We start from the raw sequence: 19,114 nt of genomic DNA, 5'->3' as shown, positions 1-19,114 counted from the left end.
CGCGTTGCGGATTTATCTAGTTCAGTCTATCGCGATAACAGACGAGAAGTCTGATTTTGACGGCGTTGACAAGGCAGCCACGTGATGTAGCTCTCCACCAATCAAGCCTTCAGGACTGTGAGACGTCATTTTGCGTAGTTTTCTGTGTCCTCCTAAGCGAGTAAAACCTGATATTATAATTACATACACGTGAAGTGACTAACATACGCAGAAAGCCTTAAAGGGTTTGCTTGGGCCTGTTTTTATTTAGCTTTGCACCGAGTCACACCCACAGACAGGAAGACGGTCACAGATCAGTGCTGTTACGAGACGGGGAAAGTCACCAGGACATCCAGAGCTCAGTCTGTCAAGGACTAGCATACATCGAGGCATAATTACCATTGCAATAACATAATACATTGTATTAGACATGTAATAATAGGTCCATTAGAAAACTAAAACAATCATCAGTGTAGTTTTCATATTTTCCCCCAGCCTTACTATGGACTAGCAGGTAAACTGGTTTTATGGAGCTATGGATATTTCTAGCACTGAAGTCCATATTAGCCATATCCTGCTTGCATAACCTGTAGATGCCAGATGTTTGATTCCATCTTTAATGTGTGCAATACGCAGGAATTGTGTGTGCACCTGCTTTGCGAGTGCTACAAACTAATGAGCTTATAGATGAATAGGTGGAGCTCACCTTCTGAATGTCAGGCTACATGTTTTTGAGACAGAAAGCCTAAGTCTCTGTTACTGAATAATTGGTGGTGATATAAGCTGCAGGAGTGCTGAAATGTCAGGATAAAGGTTTTATATATATATATATATATATATATATATATATATATATAATTTATTTAATTCATCTATCCAGTCTAGAAATAATCACAAATATCCACTAGGGGGCGGCAAAGGACTTGTGTCTTTAATTAGCTTGTCTGTAACACTCATATACTGCAGATACATCTAAAAACAATATGTATTATTAACAGCTATCTATCAGATTAGGGTCATGTAGTTCCTGTGTGTTTTTGGCTGATTTTTGTTTATGAACCCACTGGTTGGCTGGGCCTTGTTCAAAGCTCTTAAAAGTGAAGCACAGTATAAATCTTGCAGTAAGTCCATTATCTGATGAGTGGTATTGGCCACAGGGAGGAGCTGCTGTGTTGCTGTGCAGCTGGTGTCAAACCTCCTCTGAGGGTTCTTTTGAAGCCAGGGAAGATAAAAGTGAATTAAAACCTGGTTTAATCAAGAACACGCTCGGTAACACATTCTGAGAAATTATTCACTCACACAATACAAAAGGTTGTTTGATGTTAGAAGCAGGAGAATTTAGGGGGCATACAGAATACTGCTGTCATTTTACATGTTAGCTGCCCTGCTTTGTTGGTGTTGTTTGTGCATTTTAATGACTGTCACTGTCCATTTGTCTTATTGCCACTTGAGTTTCCAGTCTAACAGGACGAGTAAATTAATCCACTAATCCCTCTGCTGTCTTTTAATTACAGCGAGGACAGCAGGTCAATGACATGCACTTTGCAAATTTAAATTGCGTTTGTTCTTTCTTGGTGAGAGGCAGCTGTTGGTTTGTAGTGCGCAGTATTTTATTTAACACTTTGTAGTAAACACCTTGTAATAAAAAATCAGTGCTGATTTTTTGTTTGTTACTTAAGTTTTCACTTAAGTCTCGAAACGTTTTGTGCACTGACAAAAATTGACAATAATTGTGGGAAGTGTTGCAGAGAGAACGGGACACCACACGGGTGACAGAATATTTTAGTATCTCTCACTGTCTGTCTTCCTCTCTGGACTCTCTCAACTTCTTTTTACCCACAGGTCAGCTACAGAACTGGAACAAGTGGAGATTTCACAGCCCCAGTCCTGCTGTAAGCTGATATGAAGGGAAAAGGCTGTGAGGCTGCAGACTGGTCTCACTGCACAGGAGGGGGGCACGTTTAATTTACCTTTTAAAGCTTACCTCAGCAGACATATTAGGGCACCTGTGGGGGAAAATAACAATGGAATTGTTGCAGAAATGGAAACAGAGGGAGAACTGAACTTATTCCATTCAAACACTGGATGTAATGAATGCAGCCTGATGTTTCTAAACCTATTACTGTGTGCTCACTTTCAAGGTCAAAGCCATTCATGTGCATTCAGTAGGGATTTGCTTTGAACACAGACAAACATTTAAATACCACAAAGTTAAAAGGAGTTTGGTTAATGAAGTACACACCGATTAATGTGTGTACATCCTACAAATAGTACATAACACGTCGTGGATTTGAATATAAGGCAGGTCTACACCTTCTGGAGTCCATCAAGTTGGTGACAACCCAGCTGTTCTCCCACAGGAGACATGTTAACATCCCAATGGGCACGTTCAGTCTGTGCAGGGGCCAATCACAGCGCGCCTTTAGCAGAGAGTTGCGCCATGCAGTCTCAACAGTCAGAACTCCGGCAGAGCAACTGTGGAGCTGCGCAAAGACGCACAAGTGCAAATGCGACACAGCTCGCGCGTGGAGACTATCTCAGGCTGATGGGAGCTGACTGGTGATCGCTGAAACTTTTATATCTGCTCGGATTTTTCAAATAAGTCTGCAAGAGTGCGTCCGAGATTCATATATCTAGGTAAAATTCATGGGACAACAAAAACCGCGAGAATTTGAGACGCCCCGGTCCAGTTTGACCAACTTTGTGTAGTCGAGCCTCCTGTCTGCCTCAGTCCGTGCGGGCGCAGCAGCAGCAGCAGCAGGAGAGGGAAGAGAAGGCGGCTGGATGTGGGAGCAGACGGGTCACTGAGCTGCAGCGAGCCGGGTGTGAGTTTCCCAGAGCCCAACTCTCCAATGTCACCAGACAGGATGATGATCATTGGACTTCTGCTCCATGCCTTCTCTCAGGGTAAGCAGCGCAGCTTTCATTTCGATCAGCGTCTGAGGGCTTCTCTCTCATTAAATATAACTTGGACAGGAACAGATAATTATATTCTAGATTATTCTGAATATAGCAGCATCAAACAAATATTACTGCTGGTGTTATGCAGATTTTAACTTTTTTTTTTTGCTCTATAAGCTAAAAATATGTTAGGACAAATACTCCTCTAGATTTGAGTTTAACATTTGAGACAGCCCCTTAAAAATGAAATGAAATGAAATCAGTTTTCTAACTATTAAACCAGGCTTATTGTGCAGATGACATCATGTGTTCTTATTTCTGCCTGGACCCCTTCCAAAGAGAGCTGATGTGTTCTCCCAAGTATTGATTGGACCGTCCCAGATCATAAAGAGATATATCATACCCAAACTGTTAAACTAAGAGGTGTTAGACATAAAAAGCACATGGGATATTGATAAATGAGGCATTTAGTCTGAAAGCTTTATATTGGAACAGTGTGTGATGTCAGTGCTTTAGAAGTCTGAGCTAGTGATAAAATAGAGGAAAGTCTCTTCTGTGGTTGGGTAAAGATTCCTCTCTCTCTCTCTCTCTCTCACACACACACACACACACACACACACACACACACACACACACACACACACACACACACACGCTTCCACCAGATGATTTATAGTCATTGCAGTCGATTGTGTGACTGTGGCTGGATAATCTTTCTCCCAGTGGAGCATGAAGTTGTTGGTTTGTGGTTATTGATACTGAATTGTATCACTTTAGATTACTTTGACGCATTGTTAACACGGATGAATTAAAATTAAAGTTCCTCCTGCATGCTCATTACAGCTGAAATAAAGGCAAAATCCATAATATAAAAGATGATGATGTCAGCACAGTACATGAGCTACAGGCTCTTCTACATCCAGAGAAACTCAGATAATGTCAAGTACGGCTGCCCATTAGAGATGAGCAGCATAAAATGACAAATTCTTTCTTGTGAATGTCAGACTGTTCTGGCACCCAGTATATCATGTGATGCGTCAGAAACCCACCTGCCAGCCGCTTATAGGTGGTATCACACCAGGAAAAGATTTTCATGTGCTAATTAATTGGGATCTGAATCATTGCACATGCAAATGTGACAGGCCGTCATGCGGTTCTGTCATTATACCTGATTGCAGAGAAAAATAACTGGATTTAAATGTTAACTGACATCATGAATGAAATGAGAAGAATCTGGGCAACAGTTATTATCTGAATTTGTCTGAATATCCTGTATAGCTGCTTTTTTCTACATTTGTAAGTAAAGTGACTATAGGTACTGTATAAATAGACTAACCCCTGTGAACTGTATTCAATTTCATGCATTGTTATTTTTACCTTGAAGTATATCTGGACTTGTACACCTTAACAATGGCAGGGGAACATTTATAGATGGACAGCCGGCCTCCTGAGACGCCTGTCAGGTAGAATAAAACAATCAAAATAAAAAATATTGAGCTGCATGTTTAGATCAGAGATTTTCTCTTCTTTAGAGGTAGCAAACTTCTGCCCTGTGCTTTATTGGTCCATTATTTCCATTGTGCAGTGTTAGCAGAATGTCTGCAGCACATTTAATAGTGAATATCTCTGTGAAGACAACAGTGTCATCATCAAGCTGTTGTTGTGTTTGTGAAATAAATTGCTGTAATGCTGATGAAAACAATAACCCTGACTGAATCTGCTGCCACGGCAACGCAGCTAGCTAACAATAGTTTGTATGTAATGTCGGGCTGTATGGGAATATCAGACTGCTTTAAAATTGCTGATGGCATCATTCCTAAAAAAAACTTTTAGCTGTTATTTCTGTTTGTTGTTTGCATGGATTGTTTCATTCCTCTTTCCCGAAATGAATGTCATAAAGAAATGACCACTGTGAATGTGATCCTGCAGCTGCCAACACATCCATATTAAGTTTTAGCCATTGTTGCTGACGTTTAACCTGACTTTGACCCTTTGCTGCCAGGCCCCCGTGGATTACTACTAAAGTCCCAGTACAGGCTGCAACTGTTCATTGAGTGCTGCTATTTTGGTGACGCATTTAGTGGATGTGATTGAGTTGTAACACAGGTGTCATGAATTTATTAGAGCTCCCTGGTCCTCAGTGGATCAGTATTCACGTTCTGTTTGACTTCTCTTCACACACACAGGTTCATCTGGCTCTTTCTTCTTTCCTGTTTTTCTCTTTACGCTGTATTATTGTCTTTGTGTACTCTGTGCTGTTATTTGGTTTTGTTTAGGATGACAGCACAAGGAAATTAAATTGGCTACATGCCCATTGAACATTACCCAAAAACCATAATGACTGATCACATCAAGGATATCAGCATTGAAGTGTATTTCTGAACCACACCTGATTACTCACTATCAGGCCTATTGCATTTTAAAAAAATACTTTTTTCTTGAATGTTAATTTCTATCATTTGTGTGTCACTGTCATATTCAATTTGCTTGTGTGTGCTCTGCATCCTGATTGTCACTTGCACACACTGGATGGCACAAACAGAAACTCACAGCCCGATGGAAACTGTCAGCGTGTTTGTGCGGGTGGCCAAGAAATTATTTGGCACATTGAAATTTAGGACTGCATTAGGCAGCAGAAGGCAGAATCCGGAAACATTCACATGAATCCAGACACACTGGCTGAATATGACAAGCTGATACGGCACCTGATGCATTTTTACTCGGAGTACGGTGGACCGATGTTTGCTGCGTGATGTGGCTGCACAATCCAACGGCACAGCTCATTAAATGAGATGTTATCCGTGTACTAGATGCACCGAGTGGCCGCTGATTCACAGCGTGAAATGATGGGTCTTGTACACGCTGGCAGAGCTGTCACCTTTGGATTCATGAGGTTTTACCACAGAACACCTCACAGCAGACTCTGCTCCACAGCCACTGTATCTGTTCTCACACCTTGACTTGCTTTTTCCTGCCGGCTGCATAGTAGCAGTTAACCCCAAGACTGGAGCCGCCTCCGAGGGGTGTGTGCATAAAAACCGATTAAAGCGTGTGTGACTGTGCAGCACTTTTTTAACTCCCCAGTCACACAATGATTCAAGCTGGATAGCTTCCGCAAACTAGGGTTTAATCCATGGTGTGCACACTGAGCAGGTTTGGTCAGTTTTGTTTCACAAGTTAAGTTTTGCTGAGAAGACGGAGCGAGAGTCATGATCTCTTACTGCTGTCCTCAGGCTGGTCCATGAGGGATCACACAATAGAGATGTCATATAAGCATGTAGGTGGGGGTTTCATTTGATTTGACAGCTAAGGTGTTATAGATTGTGTTAATAAATGTTGTGATAGCTGTAAACTGAAAAGTAATCTGACTCATATAGTTTAGTTTTATTTTGTTAGAGAAACAACTTTTCCCATTTCTATAAAAAGAATTGCTCGAATGAGGGCGCCCAGGGCAACTCATAGCATGGCGAATATGTGCAAACTGTTAAGCATATGTTTAATGTTAATAGAAAGTTTAGTTAAGCTGAGAGGTTGAATTTGCAAAAAAATTAGAGCTCAGCAGAAATGACTGTGTCAATAAGGAGCCACACAAGCCTTAATCAGCACTGATTAACCATCTGTGTCCTTCCCGAGGAAACACCTCCATCCACAGGCTGCAGAATGGGAAGTCTGTTCAAATTACACATTATGATCCAGTCAAAATCTGGACTATACAGAATAGGTACAATCAATACTAATGGATCAGTGCTCTTAGTTAATCCAGATTACTGATTTAATAAGCATTTTGTGAGATGAGGAGTCACTTGGAGATGCCTCTGAAACTTAACCCATAGCTTTAGTATAAAGAGCAGTTTTGAAGCTCATTGTGGTTAAAAATGAGCAGAGGTGGAGTGCAGATGGTGTTTTTTCTGTTGTTTGACCACAAACAGGGTTGTGAATGGTGTGGTGGTGGCAGATTTTGGCAGATTGTGCATCATCCGGTCTGTTTTGGCCTATTTGTTCTGTACTGTGGTTCAGCCCCAGCCTCATTTAGACCACTTACTTACGTTGGGTCATAAGTGATGATTGCAGTGTCACTATTTCTTGGAAATGGCGTCATGTCATAGCTTTTACACACAGACTATCGTACTCAGCGGTTCATTCTGCTGCTGGTTTGACGGCAGGTGTAGTAGTAACACTTAGTGTCGGTCATGAGTCTTTCTTACGTCTCTCTGCCTTGCTGCCATTTCCTCCTTGGGCCTGTAACATTCTTCCAAGAAGTCCCTTCTGTCACAATCCCTGAGCACATTTCACATCAGAGTCACACTCACAAGTCAAATTAGTGCCCAACGATCTGGAGGCTCCTCAACACCATCCCACGGATTTGAAAGGACAGATGAAAGATTTACCAAAGCAGTTTGTTCCCTGTGACTGTGGCTGTATGTGAGCTTTGCCGTTTTGGCCTTCATTAGCTCTGCCTTTGTGTGCATTATGGGTCACATATAGTAAGTCATCTCCCATCTCACTTTTTCTCTTTCTCCTGTGGAAACATAACCTCTTGTGCACAGAGCTTCTTTATCATGAAACAAAGTTATTAGGATGATTCTGACCTGTCTGCTGGACAAAGATGTAACGGAGCTCCGCTGTACTTAATGTTTGAGGTTTTCTGTGTGCTGTATGTGTGCGTTTGTGTATGAGCGCACACAGGGCTCTCAGAAACTAAAATTGCCGATGGGTCGTCTTTATCATTGTTAAACCTGCAGCAGCAAACATGGAGAAGGAATAATGAAGGAACTGCTCAAACAGGCGATTACGGTACATGAAGCCTGTTTAACTTGCTTGGATTTAATACTGTAATTATCAGAGTATCACAATACATATGTAGGCAGACAGATAGATAGACAGGTAATCATTACCTTTACACACCTTAGGGAGCTATAACTGAATATGACTCATTACTACTTTTTTCCCCCTTACCTCCCCCCATATGGAGTCCCTGCAGGAGCTTTGGAAGTTTCCCTGCAGCGGCGATGAAGCGTAGCTTCTGTTTATGATATGTCTCTTGCCAAAGCGAGATGTGGACCTCATGTGGCGCCTGAGATTGCAAAACATGCAGCAGCAGAATTGGATTGCAGCCGTGCTTTGTGCCGCCAGTCAGCAGGAGCTTAATCAAAGTGTGTGCGACGGGTCTAACACAAGGCTGTGCGTGTTTGTATATTGTGCGATGTATACGTTGTACTGAAGCATGAGTACATGTGAGGATTAAAAACAGAACAACAGGCACACAGGAAGTTCAAAGATTTATTCCTATATGTTTGCCTGTCTGCCAGCATGCTCTTTTTGTGCAGTTATAAAGTGACAGGATAAAACAAATTAATGAGATAATGTGTGCACATATTGCATAGGCAAGCTGGGTTCTTTGTAAGTCTGAATTCATTGTGTGTAAAGTGTAATTTGTGGGGACAATTATGTGTCACATTTGAGAAAATTAATTTCCTGAAATGCTCAATCAGAATACATTTTTTTAGAGTGCTTTCATTTGTTTCCCCCTCAGGCTGCTGCTGGCCTTCCTGCATTGTGTTTTTTACAGAGCAACAATCAGCATTATGCAGTGATTTTTTTTTCTTTTCAGCCATTCCAGACAGAACAATGCCAATCAGAACACGCTTAATACTTAATCACTATGGGCCAATATGACTTTTTTCTCCACTGAATAATATGTGTGCTGTTAAGAAAATGCGGTTGTGGAGATTTGACACATGTATTTGCACAACCATTTTTATGACATGAATGATTTTATTGGTGAGTGATGGAAGGAAATTTAATATGTATAGCTGTATGGAAGCACCTGGCAGATAAAAAAATGACTCAATCCCAGACTGAGAACTTTAGGGGGGGAACTCAGATACTGACTTTTCAGTCGAGTCACTGTCTGATTGTGATATCCAGATTGAATCTCTGTGTGAAAGCAATATTGGAAGCAGAAGCATTGGCTGTTTTGCTGAATAAATTGCTTTTGTCTCTGCTATTACATGTGGAAGGAAAAAAATGGCTGCTTCCAATTCCAAACAAGACATATCTGCAGATACAACAAAGCGCCTTTAAAAAAATATATTTTTTATATTGTTACTAATGATTTTCAATAGCAGATCATTTATTTTTTGGAATGAAGGCTTCATGTTTGCTTTGTTTTTTTAGTCAAAATGTTGTTATTGTCACACAGGAACAGGATTATTCCAGAAATGCTGTGTTGGTGTTGGTTCAAGTATTTGCAGACGCATCCAAAATATGAGAGCTGGCTGTTGAACAGCATCCTGTTTGATGCAGCAAATCCATTGGTTGTTTTTCAGACAGAGTGTCTTGCCTTGATTATGAATGCAGTGGCATTAGACAGCTAACTCTTACATCTCCGTTAGAACTGACTGTTTTTAAGTTTTATAAAAAAAAATATATGGTAGCTGAAAGGAACATCTGAGAAAACACTTTATTTTAAAAGCAGAAGACCAATCATATAAGGAGAGATGTCAGCAGTAGTAATGTTGCACTTAATAGGATAAATCATTGTGTAAAGCAGTAATTAATGAGATGACTTGTGGAAAACGTGTGTTCATTTTGTGTGTGTGAGGAACTTAAGTTACAGAAATGCTTCCCTGTTGCTCGCTTGTTGCACCAGCAATACAAATAAAACAGAATATCAGGAGAATGAAAAACAGAGAGAGGGTACAGTGAGAATGATAAGCTACGGTCTGACAGACAGGTTTGAAACCTGACAGAAAGCCACTGCAGAGCCAAAAAGTTTCTCTAAAAATGCATGTGTCAAGCAGCTCGCCTATCCAGGAGCTTTGTGGCGTGTGATAAGACAGACGAAACTGAACTCACTGTACCTGACTCCATTGTACCACACCATGAGGAAACTGACAGCTGGAGGATTTCCACACTGCACAAAATAATTCAAATACTGTAAGACTGCGTGCTTTTTATATGCAAGGAGTAAACTAGGATTAATTATAGTCACAATGTAGCCCTTTGGTGCTGTTAAATTATTCTCTGTAGAGCAGGGAGGGCTCGCCCACGCTGAGTCTCCATTACACTTATTGGTTATTATAGCAACCTGTAGCCCAGTGGACAGTCTATGGAGTGCACTCACTGTGCCTTAATGACTTAATTAAAGCCTGTTTAGCTAAAGAATTAATGCCTGTGGTGGGATCATAAACCCAAGAATGTTGGCAACAAATGGGTTTGTCCACTGTCGTCCTCTCCTGCAGGGAGTCTGCCAGTGTCTGCATCCTTAGACTGTCTGGTGGCAGAGCAGGGCTGCATCCAGGAGCAGTCCTGCATAGTCGTCTATCGACTTCTGGAGTACTGCGCTGCAGAGGAGGCCGTGGCCCCCCTGGGCCCAGATGCCCGCATGGAGTGCCTGGAGGCCCAGAACTCCTTGCAGCGCTATCGCCCCCTTCAGGTCTGCAAGTGTCAGCGGGGCTCTCGCCGGGAAGAACACTGCCTCAGGGTCTACTGGACTGTCAGATTTGCAGGTGACTATAATGATTTCTGGTATCTATCGGTCTGTATAAGACAGGTGGTCTTCAATGTGCTTGTTATTTTCAGCTTATGATGAGTATGAAGTGTCCCCATATGAGGAACTGCAGCTGAATCTGGTGAGAAACATTGAGATGTCCCGTATGGCCTCCATCATGGCAGGTAGAGAGTTAGCTTCCAAATAAAATGTAGATCAGAATTTTCCTCTCCTGGTTTACATTTTTCCATTTTCCTTCCTGAATTCCCACAGCTTCCTCTCTTTCTGTGGACGGGCAAAACCAGTGTCTGAAGGCAGCTCAGGACTGCGGCCTGTATGAAAAATGTGGCTCCCTGCGGTCAGAATATGTCGTGGCCTGCACCAAGCGAGCAACAGCCTCTGACAACAGCTGTAACCGCCAGAAATGCCACAAAGCCCTGCGGCGCTTCCTGGAGCGTGTGCCAGAGGAGTACAGCTTTGCTTTGCTCTTCTGTCCCTGCTCTGACACTCTGTGCGGGGAACGCCGGAGGAAAACCATCGTCCCATCGTGTTCCTATGAGGAGAGCACGAGGGGGGAGGAGAGGGTGGGCAAACCCAACTGCCTCAGCCTGCAGAACTACTGCTCCAGAGACGAGCTGTGTAGGTAAGATGTTTGAGTGGGTTCACCATAAAATGATTAAGATTAAGATTAAGATTTACTTTATTAATCCCTGTGGGGAAATTTAAATGACACAAACATGCATTTTCAATGTCCATTGTTTCACACACATGGCCAGCATGTGTCTGTACTACACACGTCATCTTCAGTTTTATATCATGGATTAAATAGATGGGTTTTTGATTAATGGTAAAATGCTGTGTGCATGTTTACTAGATTAACTAGATTCTTCATGAATGTGTTGAAATCAGCTGTTGCTCAGCACTCACGTATATTCACTGAACAGTATTTGTTGTTGTTTAGAAAGTTTCATGAGTTTACGTTGTCATGAGTGTGCAGCTGTGTCTTTCTGTGCCTTGTGTTGTGTGTTTTGTGTTCTGGCGCTGTGTTGATGCTTTTTTGTTGTTTTGATTTAGCATGGTCTCGAGTCCCAAAACGAAATTGTCAAAACACTTTAAAATGCACACTCTGCTTCTCTGTGCTGACCCAGGAACAACTGTTTCTGCATGTGGACATTTATGTGTGTGTGCGTGTGTGTTTGTGTGTGTGTCAGATCCCGGTTTGCTGATTTCCAACACAACTGCCAGCCGTCCACACTCTCTGCCTCTGGCTGTATGCGGGAGAGCAGAGCCATATGCCTGAAGGCCTACGCTGGACTCATAGGTGAGTCAGGACAACAACTGAAAGGTCGAAGAGTATGAAGTGTGAATACACTGTAAACTGTACAACGTCATTACTGCTAGATTTTCCTTTGAATGAGGTATGACATTTTCTCATGTGCAGCAACTTTAAAAACTGTTTAAATTAAAATGCAATCTGTCACAGCATAGTTCAGAAAAACAGATGATATTTGGAGACAAAAATAATCCCTCTCTATGAAAATGTCATTTTTTTCAAATAGGGCAAAGAGATTTAATTTGTGGATTTACTGTGGTCACAAAGATGTTCATTAATTTGAAGAAAGAAAATAGACATGGTTCCCCACAGTCAAACACGGTGGTGGCAGCATAATGCTGTAAGGATGCTCCAGTGAGTCTGTAACTTGGGAATCCTAAAAAAGACTATCTTAACATCATGGTAGAAAAAATAAAGCAAGTTGGTGTTGGCCATCGATTTCTCTTCCAACATGACAACAACCTCAAACAATACTGACTGGTCTGCACAAAGCCCCAACTTAAATCTCATTGAAAATCTGTGCAGTGCACTAAAGGCACCAGGGTACATGCTAGGAGACCATTAAATCTGGAGGAGCTTGATGGATTCAGCAAAGAAGAATGGGCTAGGATTCATCAGGAGACGTGCCTCAAACTTGTTAAAAACTGCACCCAGAGACTCCAGGCTGATCAAATAAAAAGGATACACAGCTGAATATAAGCACCAGAGGGTTCATCATTTTGGGCTTGTTATTTGGGGAAATTATTTTGTTTCTGTGTACAAGGTAAAATAATGTAAGCTTCCCAAATCAGTATAATATATATTTAGAGATGCTAACATTTCTTTAAATAATTTAAGTCTCCAAATGTATACTTTTCATGTAGTAATAACAGTAGTAATAAGTCTGCAGGGTTTACTCGCCTGTCAAAAGCTGCTGCTGTGGGAGTCCAGTCAATATCCCTTTAAAATTTGATTCAAAAATTACATTATCAGCAGCTCAACAAAAGGTGGCAACACTGTTTCCCGCACTCAAAAAGTCATTTTGAGTTTGAGCTGTAAAAGCAGCTACACTGGATCTGGAGGGCACCTAATATTGTTTGTCCACCAAGTTGTGTGCTGAAAATAAAAATCTTTAGTTCACAGAAAACATTGTGTTTTTAAATGTTGCAATATTACTTTTTTCTATAACCAGGAACCATCATGACTCCCAACTATGTGAGCAACAGCAGCACAGAGGTGTCCCAGTGGTGCACATGTGAAGGCAGCGGGAACGAGTGGCAGGGCTGCCAGCGCATCATGCATATATTCAACAACAACATATGTCTACGTGAGTACAACAGTCGTTATCAGTGACCAAATCACACAGTATGAAGTTATCCTGTCCTGAGGAACACACTCACAGTATGTTTTGACCACATTTCCTGTTCCAAATTTTCATTTTTAGCAAGCGGGAACGCCGTTGTTCCTCAGATTTCAGTGTCAGAGCCCACTGCAGTAGTTTGAGTGACAGAATGTTTCCAAGCTTCAGACACACCGCTCATCTTTATGCTAGGAAAGTCTCATCAGACAACTCTCCCTGTGTCAGCATAATGACAGAGGGGATGTTTACCTTTTAGTCTGTCAAATGTGAGCATTCTATAAATGAATGTTGATCTAACTGAGCATCACACAATGCGCATCAATACAGAATTCAAGTGAGGAAGGTCATAATTGATGACTAAAAGGGTGAACCATTATGTTTCCTTATAAATAAATAAATGAGGGTGGCAGACATTATTCCAATGCCATTGGCATTCATTGATCTGTTTCATTGTAAAGCTGACTCTTGTTGTCTCAACCAAAACATCAACAAAACCTCAGATGACCCTCAGTAATTAATTTATTACCCAGACAAGGTAAACTTCCAAGCTTGCTTGCTCTTAAAAGGGTGAACCAAGCAGTGGTAAGATAAATAGTAAATAGTCTGTACTTATATATATCTACCTGATGAAGTGCTTTGAGCACCCGAGTGGTGCTCAAAGCACTTCACACTACTTCACATTTACCCTTTTTGCACACAGACACACACACACACATTCATACACACATTCACACACCAGTGGTGCAACCACTGGGAGCAACTTAGCGTTAAGTGTCTTGCCCAAGGACACATTGGCCTGCAACCAGGGCAGGGGATTGAACCACCAACCTTCCAGTTGGTGGACAACCACTCTACTGCCTGAGCACTGTTATTGTCTATATCAGTGATCATAGCATTATTATGCTTTAATGAGACTGGCTCAATAGCATCACCTGCTGTCACAGAGTGCTACCTCTGTTCACTAGCTGCAACATTGACAGTAGCATTTAAAACTAAAAGTGCACGGCAAGATTTATCACCTGATCAGCTGGGGTGATACACCTTAGGATAGATTGAGATCCATTCATTGAAAGAACATCCACATCCATTGCTATCTAATTATTTTGTATGCAGAGCTAATGACTGCTGTTAAATGACCTAATGCTGCCGTCAGTTGCACAACTTTTTGTATTCCCTGATGCTCCCAGGGTAGAACAAAGTGTGTTTTTGTAATGTATTTGTAAACAAATGTGGAAGCCAACAGGAAATCTCTACAGTATTTGGTCAAAAGCAAAGTATTGTATAATTAATATTTTGACCTAATGGTTGTATTAGATGAAATCAGTTCGGACTTTAAAGTAGTTTTCTCACCAACACAAATATTGATTTGTTGTCCAATCATGCAGAGCTGATAGCTCTCACTGTGCTCAGAGAAGTCCCTGATAATATTTTGGTGATGCTTCGAAGAAGAATAATGATGTGAACCCCTGCTGGGTTTGTTTCAGGCAATGCCATCAACTCCATGGGAATCTCCGCACCTCCTCCTGTGGAAAACACTCCGGTGCCAGCTTCCCAGCCCTCCCCACGCATCCACCAGGAGAGGGTGCACGTCAGCGTTAACACCATCCCTGAATTCAACAGTGTAAGTACTTCTACACCATATGTTAGTGTTGGTGCCAGTTCAGCTGAAGAATGGTTGACTGTATATCAGGTGATAACACTAAGCATCAGTAGGGACTGTAGCAGTGAGCTGGGCCCAGGAGCTCCTTGTGTAACCTCAGATTATTTCTCTCCCCCTCCCCTCTCCCTTCCCGTACCTCTCATTGTGGCTGAGGATTAGCCGTAGGTGTTTGCTGCATAAGACTCAAGCCTTACTGTTAATATTCATGTATGCACACCCATCTGCTCCATATTCTCCATTCTCTCACCGTATTAATCCTCCTTATTCTGCATTTCCTCCTCGAACCCTCACTGCGCAGAAACCCTGACACTGCTGGATAGAACATCTAGATACACAGTTCATTTCAATGTGATGCACTTTCTAACTGAAATAACTAAAGCAGAGTCAGTGAACATTTACTGCAGTAATCCTTATGAAGGTATGACATTTTAATGGTTTTTGATACAACTGAAAATTAAAATGGATAATGGAAAAATAGATCACAATGCTACAACATAAAGGAGGAACAGCATGTCCTCTCCTTTGGTTTTGAAGCCTGTACAGCAGATTTATTAACTAAAACTTAAGCCAAGCTGTGAGATAATAGTGCATTGCATTCTTGTTTTGTCATAAGCAAACTGCACCCCTTTCTCTGTTTTCTATGGTCCTACAGAAGAGTTCAATATGGACAACAGCTTCATGCACTTCAGAGTTGTCAGTGTTGGATTTTACTGCATCAGACATAAAGCCCTAAACATACCAAAGAGCTGCAGTATCTTCAGTGACAAGAAGAACAAGGAGCCCTGTAACAGATGTTAGTGTGTGTCCTCAGAGCCTTGAACTCAGCTGGAGTCAGTCGAGGATGGACGCTTTTCCTCAGTAATTTTCAGCTGTTACAGTATAGGAAGCAAAAGGTGCAATTAATGGTGCTTCAGTTTCATTAAGTATGCCAGTGAATGGCCATCATAAATTCCAACTGATGATGATGATGATCACAAGTACCTGCCTGTAAAAAACGGGTTCTTTAAATGTGGCTTTCATTCATATTTATAATGAATATACTGCTGTTTTTGGAGTGACTCCTCTACATCTCTTGAGTTTTTAGAATCCTCATTTTAACATTTAAATGTAATTTTTGGAGTGTTACTAATCTCTCAGGGACTGCTGTCATGGACTTCATCATTCATGTTCGGTATAGGCAGGCTTAATAAGCCAAGAGTCCTGAGTCTTAAAGTGTTGAAAAAGCAGGAACCAGAAACAGATGGAAATTAAATAACAGTTCCAAGAAAAGGCAAAAAAAAAATCCAAGAAAGTAAAAAGCATTGATAGGCAACTTTCAGTTTACCAGGTTTAAGTGACTCATTTCTTTCTGGTCTGTATGGACAAACAAATCTGATTGTCAATCCCATTTTTTAAGCCGATTTAAGTCACTTCAGGATGTAGTCCTAAATCAGATCTGTGGCCCTTCAAGGTGAATGAGAGCCGAATCCATGCAGCTGACAGCCAAGTTCAGCTGTTTGCTGTAATCTGGAGTACTTCATCCTAAAATGCACTGCAGTCGCCACATTTGACAGGTCTTGAGTGGTCTCACATCATCATAACATCTCAAACTATAAAGGACACAATGGTAAAGGTGATAAAGACAAAGAGACAAGGAGAGCACACAGCCTAAATAGAGAAGATCTGATGGCTCTCGGGGGAAATCACAGCAGGCAATTAAAGAAGGCAGGAGAAGAACTAAGACAGGAAGTAGAATGGACACAGACACATGGAAGTATGTTTCAAAATAAAGTGACAAAAATCCAAAAGTCCTGCCAGGGGACACTAAATCTGTGACTTAATCAGCTCAAATAAAGGATCCTAAAATGTATTTGGAAATGTAGGGTCAATTCAGTATGACTGGGGCATAAGGTTGAATAGGACAGCTATAGAGGCTTTGTTTTCTTACCTGATAAACCTATTTATTAGTGTGAGGTGGGTGGTGCATGTATTATACAGGAAGCTGACCCTGCACCTTGTGAGTTTTAGATGGTAATAAATAAAAAGACCCTAACATTTGATTGAACTTACTTTAATACTCGATCAAAATTAGTAAAAACTTAATCCATCCATTTAGCAACAGTTTAGTGAGTTTAATATGTTTTCCTCTATCACTGTCAATGGCATTGATTTTTCAGAAAGTCATTTCTTAAAATGAAGTAGAGTTCTCTAATTGATTCAGTTCAATTGATCTGATGCTCTGTAAGAAAAGACTGTGTCTAATTGAAGTGACTAAATGTTGGATTGTGGTGTCACTGAGGGTCCGAACCATCATATCAGCTGGACACTTTCATACTTGATGAGCTTTTCCTAACAGCTTGTATATCCCTACAGAACTGCATGTATAACATCAGGACATTTCCATGTATAGTTGTAAATCCAGTGTTAATGTGGACTCCCTGATCCCTCCTCCACGCTTCACCACTCCTTTTAATTGGAACAATCACTCTTTCCCTGCTTTTACAGATGGAGGACAGTGAGGAAGAGGAGCAAGGAGAGGAAGAGGAGGCAAGAGAGAAATTCAACGTCATTCCTCCGTATTCTGAGAAAGACTCTAAAGTTGAATCTGGTGCTAGAGGGAGTCAGCGTGGAGCAGCGAGCCAAGCAGTACCCTTGTTGCCATTACTGCTGCTGCCTGCACACATGCTGGACTGCTGGTGCTACTGAAGCCTCCATCTCCTTCTTTGCTTATATTTACTGTACATTTGCTTCCACTGCACTCAACCAGAGGACAGCTGCAAAGAAGAACTGTAAATGCTTACGTTTCTTTGGTTCATTTTTTTATTTTGTAATTCTGTTTTTTTCCCTCTTGAGCCTCCTCATCCAGGAGCTGAAAGATACCAGTCGTCCTGCAGTATCCACCAAGTCTTTGTCTGCTGCCATAGGAAGGGAAGAGCGTGAGCAGATACATGAGTGCATGGGTGCAATGAGAAGTGCTGTCTGGGCAAATACTCTATCTAGAGCCTGCTTCACACTCAAAGTACATCCTCTTTTTTAACAAGAAGCACATGGCCCAAGGCTACAGAGCACTATACGTGCTCCAAAAAACCATAACCAGTCTACTCCACTGCAGCCGGGCATGAGCACGGCTTTTGATTTCTATTTCATGACTCATGTCACATCAGTCTCTTTGCTGCCCCTTCGGCTCCACTCCCTCCCTCATACTGTGGTTGAGTAAGATAATCCACTTTACAACAAGCCAATGAGAAGCTGCATCACACTTAAACCTGTTTGTACCATTAGAAAACACTTTAAAAAAATGCCTCATCTACAAAAATGATCAGGTGCGTGCTGAATGTTGTGTCACATTAAGCATTAGTCCTTCTGGCTTTGTGCACCAAAAACTCCGCTCTCCTTCTTTTGTTAACGTGCCACTTAGTATTATTCTTAACACAGTGAGCAGCTGAGAATGTAACCACGGGCAAAAGTAATGAGATCAAATTTTAGTGTAGAAATGACGAGGAGAGAAAAGCAACATAAGCAATTACAGCACAATTCAAATTGCTCAGCATTCAGGGGAAGTCTGGAGTAAGGCTCAGGGGAGGAAAAGCCAATTTACTGCTGTCATACCCTCTCACATTTTCTATCCTTGGGAGATGTGTTTTTAGTGCTCTTTCCCCATCATGTACTTTAGATGTTGTGAGAGCGAGATGCGGTGATAGCGACGGACACAGGAAGCTGTAGAGCCTGCTGGCTGCTCTGATCATTGAGCAGCACATTGAGCCATTCTCTCTGCCTGAAATATCTTTTGCTGATGTTAATGATTTTTTTCTTTTATGGTTCATTTTCCTGTGAAATTATGCAGCTGCAGGGATGTAGGTGAAGAGAAGTATAGTAAAGTTTTTTTTAAAGAGGGATAAACTTTTTGATGCCATTGATGATGAGTTTGCAAGAATATAACTCTGCAAGAAAAACTCTGCTTTATGTTGTCTCTAACCACACTACTATTCACTATACATACATCTAGTTTTTTTAAATCATTGTACATAATGAAATAGTTGCAGTTATATGTTTGTAGATACAAGCCGGACCCCTGAATCTATTAAAGACTTCCCTTCAGTGCCCTGAAAAGTTGTGTAATCCTGGAAAACACCTGGCGGAGCAGCTCACAGGTTAATTAGCAACAAGTGAGCAACATGGCTGGGTATAAAACATATAAAAGTGGCAGAGGCTGATACTTCTAGAGAGATGAACAGATTTCATCATGACTACATATGATCATATTCAGGGATGTAAGCATCAGCAGCAGAGTGTCTGTAGTAAAAGTGGCTCCAGAGGACACTCCTGAAAACTTTGTCTCTACAAAGAAAGTCAAAACTATCATACAAGATCCAGTAATGCAGCCACCTGTTACTGTGCCACAGCTCATTTAGGGTGGACTGAGATGATTAG

The 19,114-nt window shown here is 41.4% G+C and overlaps 1 protein-coding gene across 1 annotated transcript; it reads left to right on the top strand.

Annotated features, from left to right (window-relative positions):
• Positions 1–2,342: 2,342 nt before the first annotated feature.
• LOC114446320 (GDNF family receptor alpha-4-like) lies at positions 2,343–17,449 on the top strand. Its single transcript, XM_028421848.1, has 8 exons — positions 2,343–2,886; positions 10,125–10,391; positions 10,465–10,557; positions 10,646–11,015; positions 11,584–11,693; positions 12,877–13,011; positions 14,529–14,665; positions 17,189–17,449. Exons 1-8 carry the CDS (start codon positions 2,832–2,834, stop codon positions 17,387–17,389), a joined length of 1,368 nt encoding a protein of 455 aa, XP_028277649.1. The 5' UTR covers positions 2,343–2,831; the 3' UTR covers positions 17,390–17,449.
• The last annotated feature ends 1,665 nt before the right edge of the window (positions 17,450–19,114 follow it).

Source organism: Parambassis ranga, chromosome 14 (genome assembly GCF_900634625.1).
Source record: "Parambassis ranga chromosome 14, fParRan2.1, whole genome shotgun sequence".
In the NCBI taxonomy this organism is placed as follows: domain Eukaryota; kingdom Metazoa; phylum Chordata; class Actinopteri; family Ambassidae; genus Parambassis; species Parambassis ranga.
The sequence above is the reverse complement of the archived record's forward strand: the minus strand, read 5'-3'. Positions and strand labels throughout refer to the sequence as shown.

Excerpts from the sequence above, each read along its gene's own strand:
- LOC114446320 (XM_028421848.1), top strand. The coding sequence starts at position 2,832 with ATGTCACCAGACAGGATGATGATCATTGGACTTCTGCTCCATGCCTTC. Across the intron at positions 2,887-10,124 it reads GCTCCATGCCTTCTCTCAGG|GGAGTCTGCCAGTGTCTGCA; the intron begins GTAAGCAGCGCA and ends CCTCTCCTGCAG. Across the intron at positions 13,012-14,528 it reads CAACAACAACATATGTCTAC|GCAATGCCATCAACTCCATG; the intron begins GTGAGTACAACA and ends GGTTTGTTTCAG.